We start from the raw sequence: 13,890 nt of genomic DNA on the forward strand, positions 1-13,890 counted from the left end.
AGGGACAGGCTTTCAGACTTCCTGCCTCCGTGCTGCCTGGGGAAGCTGCCCCTCCATCATCAGACCTTCTGTGGAGTCAACAATCACCCTCCACCCATCCTCATTTCCCTCTAGGGCCATGGGTCCTACCCAGGACAAACTGTGCCTTGTCCCTGAAGCGCTGACTCTGTGGGAGGTGCAGAGGTACACCCAGGGTTGGGGACCCCAGCGTTAGTGTCTCAAACTGAGTTGCACGCGGGTTCTGCACGGAACACACGAGCTGCAGCTGATGGGAGAGCATGAGCCCTGGGCAAAAGGTACCCTGCGCCTCAAACTGTCACCATGGAGCCTCCTTCGGGTTGGTGGGGCCTCATCTTCAGGTGGTTGTAGTTCTAAATAAATTGTCCTGATTTTTTAAATGTTGGCAGTGAAGCAACAAGAGGCTAGCTGTCTTGACTGGCAGGTGCTGGTGGCTACTCTCAGTGAGCAATTGGCACGTGCCTGGTAACATTCTGGGCTTTTCTGCATGGTCACGTCACCATTACTGTCATCACACCTCACAGTTGGGAAACAAATGCCCAGAAAGTGTGAGTCACCTGCACAAGATCACGATTTAATAAGTAGTATTGGAACGCTGGCAGCCTGGGTTGAGCTCCCACAAACAAACCCGGGGCTTCCACCCCCTTCTATGTAAGTTTCTGAGTCCTAACAGCTGTTCTAATGAGCAGCAGCTTCTATGTTCGTGATGAGTACACACTATCATGTTCAAGCCTCACGACAGACCTGAGGTCCATATTAACATCCTTCCATTAGGGGTCAGGAAGCTGAGTTCAGAGAACGCGACTTTCCCAAGATCTCTCAGCCTCCCGTGGATGGCTATGACCAACACTCAGGTCTGTCTGCCCCAAAGTCCCAGCTCTTTCCATGCAGCCTGGTTTCTCTCTGACTCCCCTGTGTCCAGCCTCGGGCCAGGCTCAACAGGGCCATCGGGGATGGTGGGTGAGTGTCTGGAACTTGGCTCCTGAGGTTGCTGGACAGGACTCCCTGGGAGCCTCCTGTGAGGGGCTCAGTCCAGGGCGGCCAGGGTGGGCCTGGGTCTTAGCACCCCGCTGGAGAGGCTCACTGCTCTCAGTCCTGCTCTCTTTTCTGCGGCGAGAGGCACTGCCAGATTCCCCTGTGCACCATCTCACTGCCCAGGGCATAGTTGATGGCGTTGACCGTGGGCACAGTCTTGGCCATGAGAGCGGGCACCTGTTGTGACAGAAAAGTCCAAGAGAGATGCTTCAGAGCCTCTGCTCCTCTCCCTGGTCCCAGTTGGGGATTGTGGTCCCCCACGCTCACCCCGACTCCCCCCCCCCGCCCCCACCAGCTGCCAAGCATCTGTCCTTGGCTTGATTCTGCAGCCTCTGAGCCTTCTCTGACCATGACATGTGTTGGCAAATGATGCATGGAAGCACACTCCTCCCCAGGCACCAATCTCAGCCCCTGGTCCCAGAGTGTACGTGTCATCCTCTGGCTGGCTGTTGCTGTCATCTCACATGAGGTCTAGGCCATGTCAAGCAGTGGCCCTGTGTGACCAGGGGACAAGCTAATACCCAGCGAGTTATGAGTTTTCAAAGGAAAAGAGAAAGAGAGAGCCTATCATGGAGGCCATAAAACCAGAAATAGAGATGGGTAAAACAGAGGCACAAAAATGGCGAGAGTTCTAGCTTTGGGTACTGGCAGTGTCTGTACCATCTGCAGTTTGGGGGAGATGGAGGTCACATCCGCGATGGCTGCATATAGATAGAGGAGAGCGTAGGGGCCCCAGCCGAGCAGCAGCGTCCTGGCTGGCAGAACGGTGTTCACCTGGGGAGACATGGGAGGGAAGCATTGACTTGCTCCAGGTGGCTGGCAGCCTCACGAGGTCCAGGGACCAGGTTGGTCCTCGGCAGGGATGCAGGAAGATGCTGAGCCTGTGGAGGAACCTGGGACCAGATGAATCTCTCTTCTGTTTGAGACGTGTGACCCTAGGCCTCTCATTCAAGCTTACTTGACTTCGGTTTCCTTGTCTGTAAAGTGGCCTGATAATGCCTGACTTGCCTGGAGGCAGGGACTGGGTTGGAAAATGAGCTTCCTTCCTGGTCTGTGCTCTGAGAAACCCGAGGCTCCGTGAGTATAGCTGTGCGCATAAGGGTCCCCAGGCTGAGCTGCCCTCACAACTCAGTCCCAGAACCAGCTCGCGATCAGCCGCTGCAGCCACTGGCGGGTCAACCTGTCCTGGGTTCAAAAGGGCTGCTTTCCATCCTGTGAGATCGAACTAGGCAGTAGGCGACGTGGTACCACCTGTGGCCACATGAGAGCGCACGACTTACGCTCTAATTTCAGGACGGACCTTGCTAAACTGCTCCCGGCATACCCTCATAAGTTAAAATTCTGAGGCTAAAAATCAATGCTTATTTTCTTATTGACCATGTCGCCCTTTAAGAAAGAAAGTGACCTCAACTCACAGCCGAGGTCCCTGGGACAATGCGTGGCGACCTCTGCTGATGCTAGTGAATGGATGGTTTTAAAGTCAACCCGGAAAAATGAGAAAATCCTTGCGGCAGCCTTGTCTCCTGGCCGATTGAAGCGCCAATAAATGCGGCGACTTTGAGCACCCAGGCAGGGCTAGGGGAGGGCAGAGCGCGGAGGACAGCCGTGGAGGAAAGCACCGGCACAGCCCTCGCCCTCCTTCTGTGCCAGGGGAACTTGGATCCACAGCTAAAATCGATTTGTACAGTGCTTCTCCAATGCACAGAAAAAAAAAAAAAGTGTGGCAGATGAAGTGTCTCAACAAAGAGAGTGTTTCTTTTCTGCACTATGATTGCCCACTTGAGTGGTGGAGTCCCAGACCTGGGTTTGATCCAACTCTGCTAGTACTAATTGTGTGGCTTTTGAAGAGTTGCCTAGCTAACCCCTTTCAGTCTCAATTTTCTAATCTGTGACATAGGGACAATAACACCTTCCTTCCTCAGAGAGTGGATGCAAAAACAAAATGACATAATGCACATAAAGTAACATTAGTATCTGGGGTTTTTTGGTTTGTTTTTGTTTTTGAATCTCTGGTGCTGCTTATGACTCATCTGCTAGACTGTTCAGGTAATAAAAGAAAATCATGGCTAGAGAATATTAATGCAGAAATTGAGAAATGGCCGGGAGGGCTTATTTCGAAGCATTGTTTCTCTTGGACAAATGTGCTTGCAGGTGTGATTTTATGTTGTGGGTAACAGCCTGTGCCTGCGCTTAAATGAAACATCTTGAAGCAATTTAAAAGTAGCATTTAAAATGCATGTAATTTTGTGCCAACCCTCACATTCTTGGGAAGAAGCAAGTGTAATGGCAAGGATGGTGTCCAGTAGGGCATCCTGCCTCTCTCGCGGTTACGGGGTCTGGGTAAGTCTGAGCAGTTCAGATCCTTCCTCCCAGGTCTTGGTGATCCCCAGCAATGCGGGAGGGGGGGGGGTTCCTGTCCTCACACCCCATGCTGTACGTACCAAAGCTGGATTTCTCTCCTGATCGTTGAAAACACAGAGAACCACTGATTGCTGTCACATCATTCATGTTCCCTGGTGTCCCTGAGAGGGACAGAGATTTCTCCTGCTCCAGGAGTTGATCCTTACCGGGGGACGGCCAGTCTTCCCGAGTTTCTGCTCCATAAGTCGGTAGGATATGACTGTGATGAAGAAGGGCAGGAGGAAGTTGAAAAAGGCCATGGTGAAGAGGAAGCTGGTGAAGTTTCTGCAGGCAGAGGGGATGCAGGAGTCAGGATTGCCTCTCAGAGATAATCAGCTGCCTTAGAGGGCCCATCACTTGGGCTAGACAGTTGGATGCGGGGAACTGCTCCCATCAGATGAGTATTCAGAGTGTGGGTGCTCCCGGGTTCCAGCTGAACTCCCCTCAGAACCAGGGAACTACTAGGTCCTCCTAGAACCTGCCTTTAGGAGCCAGGGAGCTGGGACGAGGGACAGTCCTCCTTCAACTTGCTGTTGGGCAGTTCAGGTGCTCAGCCCTGCTCTCTGCATGTGCCCCAAGCGTGGAGAAGGGACACTTTAGTGTGGGAAACATGTTTACCAAATGGAGATGTCAGTAGACCAGGAGGAAAGATGGTTCAAAGAGTGTTCCTGGCACAGGGATTTGGAAGGACCCTATGGATGAGACCGGATGCTGTATCACTGAAGAAATCACTGAAGGGACCAGAGAAGAGCCTGGGGTCCCAGGTAATGGTCATGGGGGACAAAAGGGCTGACCAGGAGCAGGTGGGAGTCGTAGGGAGGTAGACTGCCATTCCATGAAGGGGACATCACGTCACCTGAGTGCTGTCCACTAAGGAGGGGTGGGAGGGAGGGCTGTCAGAAGGACTGGACACCAGCTGGGGAAATACCTGCAGGGAGTGCCCCGGAGGGCATTAGGCAAGACCCAGAGTTCTCCAGTGGGTTTGACCTGTCATCAAGGCAGATGCTTTATGAGTAAATATGAATAAATACGTGAAACTGATAAATGCAGCTTGGCTCTAGCAGAAGCAAGAGAAGGGCTGGAGCTTTTGTGGTCCCTCCCCAAGGCAGCCCCTGGAGGGAGCCCTGGAGTCCCTGGAGCCAGGTCCATCTGGCAGTATACCAGACACGCCCCACAATGGTGGGCGCCGCCATGCATTTACTCTTGTCTCTCCAGGGCTGGGCCCACAGCTGATGCTCAGGGAATTCAGAGAACTGACTTCCATGGCAAGGGTGTCCCTCCCAATGCAAAGAATTTGGCATTCTTTGACGCTATCGAACCAAGAATATGGCTCCCTGTAGAAGTTGATAAGTCAGAGCTGGGACATCTGCTGAAGGGGGCATGGGGTCATGGGGGGCTCAGTGACTGTTATAACCAACACAGGCCAATAGCTCTGTGGATAGGACCCCCTTCTGGGGCCCGACTCTGCACCCCAACTTGCATAACATTCCCATCACTTGGCCAGTCTTCAGAATGGGCTTTCCTGAGTCCCACTTGCATGTGGGTATCATGACTAAGGAGTTGAGATTGTCTTGCAACTGTTGGCATGTCCTCATTTGGATTTTCAGCTGACACTGCTGTCCTGCAGACTCAAAGCCAAGATTCCCATGGAAAGGAGCCTCGAAGCTGCTCCCCCCCATCTTACCGGTCGCCCCTGGAATAGTCCAGAGTGCAGCATGTCCCCAGCGGCTCATAGTCATAGTGGCCCCAGCCCAGGAGGGGCAGTGCCGCCCAGAAAGCAGAAGACAGCCACACGAAGAACACCAAGGAGACGGCCGTGTTCCAATCCAGTCGGCTGCCTGTGTGGGACACAGGAGGAGGATGGTTTGAGAGGGGGATAGCTTGGCAGAGTGAAAAATAATGGACTCCATGGTCACGCAGAATGTCCCTAACTGCTGGCTCTGATGCTGACGAGCGTAGTGCCTCAGGCAAGTTAAAAGTTTCTCTGAGCCTCAATGTTCTCCTTCACAAAGGGGGAATGATAATCTCTGCTTCAGACAGTTGTTATGAAGAATAAAACAGACAATGGATGGTGAAAGTCTCCTAGAGACATTCTATACCATCTCCTTTAGAGGACAGAGAGAAAGAGGGGGTGGCAAAGAGACAGCTGGGGACTTTCCCGATGGTCCAGCGGTTAAGACTCCAAGCTCCCAAGGCAGGGGGCCCAGGTTCGAGCCCTGGTCAGGGAACTAGATCCTGCATGTTGCAACTAAGAGCCCACAGGCCACAACTAAAGATCCCACATGCTGCAACTAAAGACCCGGCACAGCCAAATAAATAAATAAATATTTAAAGAGAGGGAGAGAGAGAGAGAGGGAGAGAGATGGGTGTGCTTCCCAAAGCCAAGTTAGGGAAGAAGAGTAGACAGTGGTTCAGGTGAGAATGGTGGGGGATGGAGGCGGAAGATGGAACTTACTACCATCTTTAGCTCTTGCTCAGAAGCAGGCCACTGTCTCTGTTTCCAGGATACCCTCCGAGAACTCTCGACTTTGGCTGTGAGACCCCATCTCAGTGCCAAAGACAGAGCCTGGTTCCCGACAGCATCTTTGGGTGTGACCAGTCCCAGTGACCTGACCACCACAATTCCTCCACTCATGTCCTTCACAGCCTCATCCAGCCCTTCTCCCCAGTGGTTCCTCCTAGATCTGGCTCCAGAATTTCCTTCCCAGGTGCCTCCTCTGTCTTTAGTTTGTGTGTGTGTGCATGTGTGCGTTTGTGTGTGTGTATGCATGTGTGTGTGTGTCTGTGTGTGTGTGTGTGTGTGCTCCTTTGTAGACAAGACCCCAGGGCACAGGACAGGACTCCAGGTGGGGTTTGATCAGTAGAGAGGAGCGGGCCTACAACCTCCCTCATCCCAACACTTTGCTTCCACTGACACAGCCTCAGATGGAATTTGCTTGGATGTGTCCTGTTGCTATGGATTGAATGTTTATATCCCTTCAAAATTTATATGCTGAAGCCCTAATCCTCGTGTGATGGTTTTTGGGATGGGACCTTTGGGAGGTAATTAGATCATGAGAGTGGAGCCCCCATGATGAGATTACTGCTCGTAAAAGAAGAGACAGAGAGATGATCTTTCTCCATATGAGGACACAACAAGAAGGCAGCCATCTACAAGCCCTCACCAGAACCTAACTGTGCTGGGACCCTGATCTCAGACTTTCAGCCTGCAGAGCTGTGAGAAATAAATGTCTGTTGTTTAAGAAGCCCAGTCTAAGGTATTTTATTATCGCAACCAGAGCAGACTAAGACCAACCTTCCCCCCTCAACTGTGGGCAAAATAACGAATATCCACTGTGACTGGTGTGTATCAGCCTTCGCAGTTTTGAAAAGAGATGACTAAAGTGACACACCAAGGTGTGTCATTAATGGTGTAGATGAGCTCACATGTCCCTCTTCCCTCTTCCCTGTTCTCCTGTGCCTCCCAGCACGGGAAGGGCTTTGATCCAGAGGCCCCTGGAACAAGGATTAACTGCCCTATATTAAAGCAGAGAGCTTGTTGCCATCTGAGAAGGTGTGCATTTGTGTGTGCATGTGTGAGAGTGTGTGTGTGTGTGTGTGTGTGTGTGTGTGTGCGCGTGCACGTGTATGGTGGTCCAAGAGAGATATGAGGACAGGGCTGGGGTAGAAGTGGTGGGAGAGGAGCTCCAAGATCAGATGGGGTGGGAGGGCCTCACCTGCCATATAGGAGTTAGGATAAGATAAGAACAAAGGCATTTTTTTCTGCCCTGGACAGAGGCGTGTGACTTTGTGGAAGGCAGCAGGCCATGTGTGTCTGTGGCTGGGACAGATCTGCGATTCCAAAGGGGACATGCTCAGGGCTTGAGGCCATGCTAGCCATGGACCCCAGAGTAGCCTCCGTGCCAGGCAAATCCACAGCTGAGGACTCAGAGCCCAGGAGACAAAGGGAAAGACTCCCTCTGGAGACATCCAGCTCTGCCCTTGTAGCTGTGTGACCCGGGCCAGGCTACTTAACCTCACTGAGCCCCTACTTCCCAGTCTGCAAGCTGGGGGCTTGCTGTGAGTGGTAACTGAGCCATGGCCCCCCAGAGTATGTTTATGTATCTCCATAGTGAGTGGTATTCTAAATGGTCTATGGGTGAACATGTTTTTTACTTTAATGTGTATAAAAATTATAAAGACATTAAAGTTGTGTTTTCACAGATTTTTTTTTTTAGAATGAGACTAAAGCAGGTGTTTGAATTTTTTTTAAGAGAGTCACTTTTAAGAAAAAAAATCAGATAAATAACAGGGCAAGTGGTACACTGATGTGGCTAATTATGAAGATGGAATTTGACATCTTGGAAAATCTAGAGCTAGACTCGTTTTCATGAAGCCTTTGCATGGTGGAGGCTCCATGGAAGTGTGAAATGCAGAAGCACATGCTCAGTTATACACGCACACACACACACACATGCACACGTGCCACATCTCTACCTCCCAATAGTGCCTCTCTTCAAGGGTGTTTTCTGTATCCAGGATCTCATTTGATTTTCAAAATAAAATTGTGAGGTTGGTTACAAAAATCATCTTGCAGAGGAGGAGACTAAGGTTCAGAGAGGACCCCTGACTTGCCTGAGGCTGTAGTGAGGGCACAGGCAGCCTTCCCAACACGGGCCTCAACACCTCTCCTGCACTCTCCCAACCTGCCTCCTTTCCTGAGTGCCCACACTGCACACTCAAGCACACTTACACCCACCCACACATCCCTGAACTGGGAAACACTGAGCAGGCCTTCCTCCGATCACCCTCAGTATGTGGATGTCACCCTACTCTGGGAACCCAAAGACATACGGGTGCAGTAGTGGTGATAGCGCCCCCAGGCGATGGCTGCGCTGCTGCAGATGCTGGCCAACGCCGTTGCAAAGCCCTGGAAGCCGTGAGCCTGGCAGCCTTCTGAGCCATAGGGCCAGCGCCTGTGGGAGATATGGGGCACTGGTGACCGTCCCCACCCCCCGTCCCTGTCCTCCTTCCTCAACTGCTCAGCAGCAGCTTGGAGGGCACCTTCAGCTCCTTAAAAATGGGCTTTATTATCTATTTTTCCTATGAGGAAACAGGGTCCTTAGAGATGGAGCCCCGGGATGAAGGGGTGGAGCCTGATGCAGACTCTCCCGGCTCAGGGTCCTTCACTGCACCTTGATTGGACCAAAGGGTCTCTCTGGTGATCAGATGCCTGCATCACAGGAATGGAACTACCTGGTTGGGAGGAGAGCTCGTGCCTGAGGCTCAGAGAGGAAAACATACTGAGCCAAGGCCCACACAGCAGGTGAGAGCAACGTCAGAGAGTAGACCCCAGGCCCCCCAACTCCTGGCCCCATGGGCCAAGCAAGGTGGAAGCTTCAGGTGCCCCTCCCCCACCCTGGGAAGGGGCAGGAGGAGAACAGGACAAGGAATCCTCATGGATTCAGACCCTGCAGACTGGTCTGCCCTGAGCATTCACATGCAGGTGGGGCTCTAGGTTCCACAGGAATGTTCCATCTGCTTGAGAAAACAATTCTGTAAACAGCGTCTGAGGCCGCCTGGAAGGCCCTGGTCTGCCATAAGGAGCTCTCACACACGTGTCGAAGTCCTGTTTGCCTTCACAAACACTTGTTCAAGGCTTCCTCGGTGCCAAGCGCTGCTTTTAAGTAATTCACAACTAATAAGTCCATACTGCCACCACCATGTGAGTTGGGTAAAAATATCCAGTTTACAGAGGAAGCCGAGAGATGGAAATAATGAAGTCAGGATTCCAACCTATGGCCAAGAGGCACATGAAAAGCTGCCCCACATCACTCATCATTAGAGAAAAGCAAATCAAAACTACCATGAGGGATCACCCCACACTGGTTAGAATGGGCATCATCAGAAAATCTAGAAACAATAAATGCTGGAGAGGGTGTGGAGAAAAGGGAACTCTCCTATATTGTTGGTGGGAATGTAAATGGATACAGCAACTGTGGAGAACAGTATGGAGGTTCCTTAAAAAGCTAAAAATGGAATTACCATATAACCCAGCAACCCTACTACTGGGCATGTACCCAGAGAAAACAATAATTCAAAAAGGATTCCAGTATAGGCAGACTCGTTGCAGGGCCCACGCTTTTAATCCCCACAGTCAGCCAGCTCTGATGGTCAGGTCAGAGCCTCTCCTGTGTTCCAGAAATTGGCTGTGGTTCTACAGGGATAGTCAGTGTGGAATTTGGATTTAACCTAGTTCAGTCTGCCCTCCCCCTCCCCGCCGCTGCTAGAGTTTTCTACAAGTAGGAAGAATGTCTTAGTGCCCAGAGGTAAGGGCCCAGAGCCCGGGGACTGGGGACGGGGCAGGTACCGGAGGAGGCTGGATGTGGCTGCAATGAAGGCGTTGAGGCTGATCCCGCTGTCTGCCAGCGCTAAGCTCAGCACCAGCAGGTGCCTGGGAGTCCGCAGCTCTGGGGTCTTGCAGAAAGAGAGGATGGTCAGGCTATTGAGGCAGAGGCCAGAGAGAGCTGAAAAGAAGGAGACAGCTGGCACCAGGGCTGGGGAGGCCCTCCTAGGCTCAGAATGAGGGGCCGCAGGGTGGATGGAACCTCAGCAACCCTCCCCCAGCCACTCAGCATCCATCTCAGTGCAGCTCGTCAAGCACCTGCGCAGTGGGCTGGCCCTCAGGTACCGACAGCCATGAGATGGACACCCTGCCCTCTACCAAAGCACAGTCTGATGGGAAGACAGATGGGGAAGAAATCCAATAAAGTGCAGCACGGTCTGTGCCAGAACAGTCACAATCACAGACAGCCACCGAGCACTTATCACGTGCCCGGCCAGGTGCTGAGCATTTTACGTGGATCCTTCCAGTCAGCCTTCACCTAGACACTATCCTTCCTGCTTACAGCCAGGACGCCAAGGCTCAGAGATGCTGGCCAACCTGCCCCAAGTATGCAACTAGTAAGTGGCAGAGCTGGGACTCAAATGCCTACTCCGAGGGCTCTGGAACAACGCCAGGGAGAGCCTTGGAGAAGAGGAAGCAGCATAGAACGGGGCGCTTCCCAGGACCCCAGGCAGGGAGGTGAGCTTGAAGGCAGTGGTCTCCGGTGTCAGACAGACCTGACCTTGAATTTCGGCTTCATCACTTACTTGCTGCCCCTTATGTTCCCTGAACCTCAGCTTCTCCCATCGAAAGAGGAACAGGGAAGGATCCTACCTTCAAACCATGAGTGTTCACTAGGAGGACAGGATGTGGGAGAGCATTCTAGAAAGAGGGAGCAGCACGTGCAAAAACATAAAGGTGTAAACTTTCAAGGAATGTTTGAGGACCTAGATGGATGCTAGGTTGCAGGGTTCCCGGTGGAGAGGAAAAGGGGCTTCAGCCACCAGACGATGACATCTAGGGCCTCCCGGACCAGCCTAGTGGCTGCTGCTCCCTCTCCACTGTCAGTTCTCATTGGGTGAGAAAATGTGTTGATTGTTTCTCTGGATCTGCTTAGAACAAAAGCTGCATCCCCCATCAACCTAGTCATGGGCTGGCCCAACTCCAGAATCTATTGGCCCAGCTCTGGCCTCAGCAAGCATCTTAGGGACTCTGGGTTGAAGCTTGCACCTCATGGACCCAGGTTGCCCCTAGAGCAGAAGCGCTTAGGGCCAAGGGAATGGAGATGGTGCAAGTAATGTGGGGCTGGAGAGGAAGGGAGTGAATGAACTGAAATCCCTGGGTGCCTATCTAGGCTAGCACTTTATGCCCTGATCACACCTAACCTTCACCACCGCACACTTGGAATGTCAGGGCACCGAGGGTCAGAAAGCTCAAGAGTCTTGGTTTCAGTGATACAGACAGCAGGTGGCAGAGCTGTCTGTCTCCAGAGCCTACCAGGGGCCCGATCTTATACGAGATTCTTAGCAGGACTTCCAGTGAGTGGATTCAACTTTTTCCTGGCTGCAGGGACATGAAAAGGCCTTGTGCTTGGTCATGCCCTGGGCAGACATCCCATTCTCAGAGTCCCTCCCTCCCTGTCCCTTGCCTGGCTTCTTTCTCTTGGCTCCCAGCCTGCATGCTGCAGCCCGTAGATGCAGCCATCAGAAGACCCCATGGGTCCGGGCACAGAGGAGTAGGATTTGGGGACCTCTCCTTGCCAGCTTTGCAGCTGTGGCCTGGGTTCGGGGAGCCCGCTGTGTTCCCACTCCACCCCGGCTCCTGCCTGGCTCACCTTCCACCAGCAGCACTGTCCCCACTGCCAGCACCTCGAGCTCCCCGAAGCCAGTGGGCAGGGTCCTGGACTCTGCCATTCTCTCTGCCTTCCTCCCTGCTGACCCAGCTCTTCTCTGGCTCCCCCAACCCCGGCCTCTCCATTATAAAGGGCCATTCCACGTGCTGACACGTGCAGGTTATTACGCTAGACATCGGGCTCCTTTTTGCTGCCCCCTACCCCCCCCATTCACCAGGGCAGAAGGAACCCATTCACCAGTTAGACAGTGCAGCCTTTGTGAAGCCAGCAGGGAGTCCTGCCTCATTCATCTCAGCTCCATCGGATTAAGGACCTGGAATCCAAATGGTGCATGGCTCAAAGCTGAATTAGAAAAGAGTTGCATAATGAAGGGAGGGATGGGGAGCAGAAGGGGGGATCTGAGCTGCAGCTGAGCCTGAGAATGGGTCCGGAGCCAGGCCCTTCCGTGTTTGCAGGTACTGACAAGCTGAGAGCCCGTGTGTATGTGTGTGCATGTGTGTGTGTGTGTATCCTGCTCACATTTGTGTGCTCACAAGTGATGGGGAACGAATGATGGTTGGAAAGGCATTTGCTGTCACAGAAAGAGCTATAACTGGGACTAGAGACCAATTCTGGTTCTGAATTAACCATTAACTAGCTGTGTCCACTAGGGTTTTCTCAGTTGCCTCTTTTGCAACATAAGCATCTTTTCCCCTGGCCTGTTTAAGTCTTGGTTGGAAGAATACATCGTGGATATACACAGGGGCTGCATTTCCCGTGTCCCATAGAGCACTTAAGCTACGCAAGCATAAATGTCTCCCAAGACACTAGCTTGGGACACAGGGGCTGCTGTCTTCTTGTAAGTGGCCCATGACCCAATAAGAGCTTGGCTTCTATAAAAGAAGGTACAAGTTACTCACTGGCTTATAGTGACATTTACATCAAGAAACGCTAACCCTGGGAATTTCCTGGCAGCCAGTGGTTAAAACTCCACGCTTTCACTGCCAAGGACCCAGGCTCAATCCCTGGTCGAGGAACTAGGATCCCACAAGCCTCGAAGTGCAGCCGGAAAAAAAAAAGAAAAAGAAAAAGAAACACCAATCCACAACAACTTAACTCATTCTCAGATAAAGAAACCAAGGCCCAGAGTGCTACTATTACTGCACACAAGTTCGTGTGCCCAACGCACAGCGAGGCTAAACAAACTGAAACGTCAGAGTTTGGAGCAGAGAGAGGTTTATTGCAGGGCCATGCAAGGAGAACAAGTGGCTCATACCCAAAAACCCCCAAACTCCCCGAAGCGTTTCAGCAAAGCATTTTTAGTCAAGGTGAGGAGGGGTGTGGTTGGTTTTGCAAACTTCTTGGTGTCAGAATCCTTTGTTCTTGCAGCTATTCAAGTACGTCAGGTCATGATGTTCCTGTAAACCCCCAACAAGACCAATGTTATTCTCTTTCTGCAACTTTTTATCTCTATATGGATGGAAATATGTTATACCCTTAAAGGTCAGAGCCTTGAGAATGGGCTATCCTGTATGCTTTAGGCAATGTTCTTTTTTTTTGGGGGGGGGGGCTGCCTTTGTGGGTTGCAAGATCTCAGTTCCCCAACCAGGGATTGAACCCAGGCCACAGCAGTGAAAATCTGGAATCTTAACCACTAGGCCACCAGGGAACTCCCTATAGGTAGCATTTTTAACTCGAAGCCAAAGCAGTGGAATAACAAAGGCTAAAGTAAAAGAAACAGGTCTAATATGGAGTCAGGTTTATTCTTCCCTATTACACTATTAGCAACACAGCTAATATTTATTGAGCGCTCGCTAAGGGCCAGGCACTGTGCTAAGTGATCTTGTGATGATTCTTACAACAACTCCATGAATTAGAGACTATCAGCCTTTTTCACGTCACACGAGGAAACTGAGGCTCAAAGCAGTTGAGAACGGGCCTGAGGTCATGCAGTGATTCAAGGATGGAAGTGGATCAGAAGCCCAATCTCCTACTGCCTGGGGCTCCTGGCCAAGCAGCCCATTCATTCCCCATGCCCCTCCTCTTGCTGGCCCCCACTTTTATCCAAGCCTAACCGCCCCTCAGGGCTGAGCTGACTGTCCAGTCTTCCGGAAGCCTTCCTTGATAACCCAGTTACAGCAGAGTCTTCTTTGCCCTTCCTGATTTCTGTCTTGCATTACTGTAACCAGCAACATATATCAAGTTTTTTTCATGCCTGCAAGATTTCAAAAGACTTCACGGG

The 13,890-nt window shown here is 51.8% G+C and overlaps 1 protein-coding gene across 3 annotated transcripts; it reads right to left on the reverse strand.

Annotated features, from left to right (window-relative positions):
• Window positions 1-582: 582 nt before the first annotated feature.
• On the reverse strand, window positions 583-11,761 carry RGR (retinal G protein coupled receptor). Of its 3 annotated transcripts, none has more exons than XM_057737063.1 (7): window positions 11,652-11,761; window positions 9,803-9,959; window positions 8,287-8,408; window positions 5,138-5,291; window positions 3,621-3,738; window positions 1,714-1,827; window positions 583-1,230 (listed from the first exon to the last, which is right to left on the reverse strand). In XM_057737063.1, the coding sequence occupies exons 1-7, from the start codon at window positions 11,728-11,730 to the stop codon at window positions 1,108-1,110; spliced, it is 867 nt and encodes a 288-aa protein (XP_057593046.1). In that variant the 5' UTR covers window positions 11,731-11,761; the 3' UTR covers window positions 583-1,107. The 3 variants fall into 3 exon arrangements, with proteins under 3 accessions (XP_057593046.1, XP_057593045.1, XP_057593047.1); XM_057737062.1 differs by having other exon boundaries at window positions 1,108-1,230; window positions 8,287-8,427; window positions 9,792-9,959; window positions 11,652-11,730; XM_057737064.1 differs by lacking the exon at window positions 1,714-1,827 and having other exon boundaries at window positions 1,108-1,230; window positions 11,652-11,730.
• Between the last annotated feature and the right edge of the window lie 2,129 nt (window positions 11,762-13,890).

This window comes from Hippopotamus amphibius, chromosome 5 (genome assembly GCF_030028045.1).
Source record: "Hippopotamus amphibius kiboko isolate mHipAmp2 chromosome 5, mHipAmp2.hap2, whole genome shotgun sequence".
Classification (NCBI taxonomy): Eukaryota; Metazoa; Chordata; class Mammalia; order Artiodactyla; family Hippopotamidae; genus Hippopotamus; species Hippopotamus amphibius.

Coding starts and splice junctions, on each gene's coding strand:
- RGR (XM_057737062.1), bottom strand. CDS start 11,730: ATGGCAGAGTCCAGGACCCTGCCCACTGGCTTCGGGGAGCTCGAGGTG. Junction 8,428..9,791: donor CCTCCTCCGGTACCTGCCCC/GTCCCCAGTCCC, acceptor GACGGTCACCAG/TGCCCCATATCTCCCACAGG. Junction 1,231..1,713: donor TCTCCCCCAAACTGCAGATG/GTACAGACACTG, acceptor CTGTCACAACAG/GTGCCCGCTCTCATGGCCAA.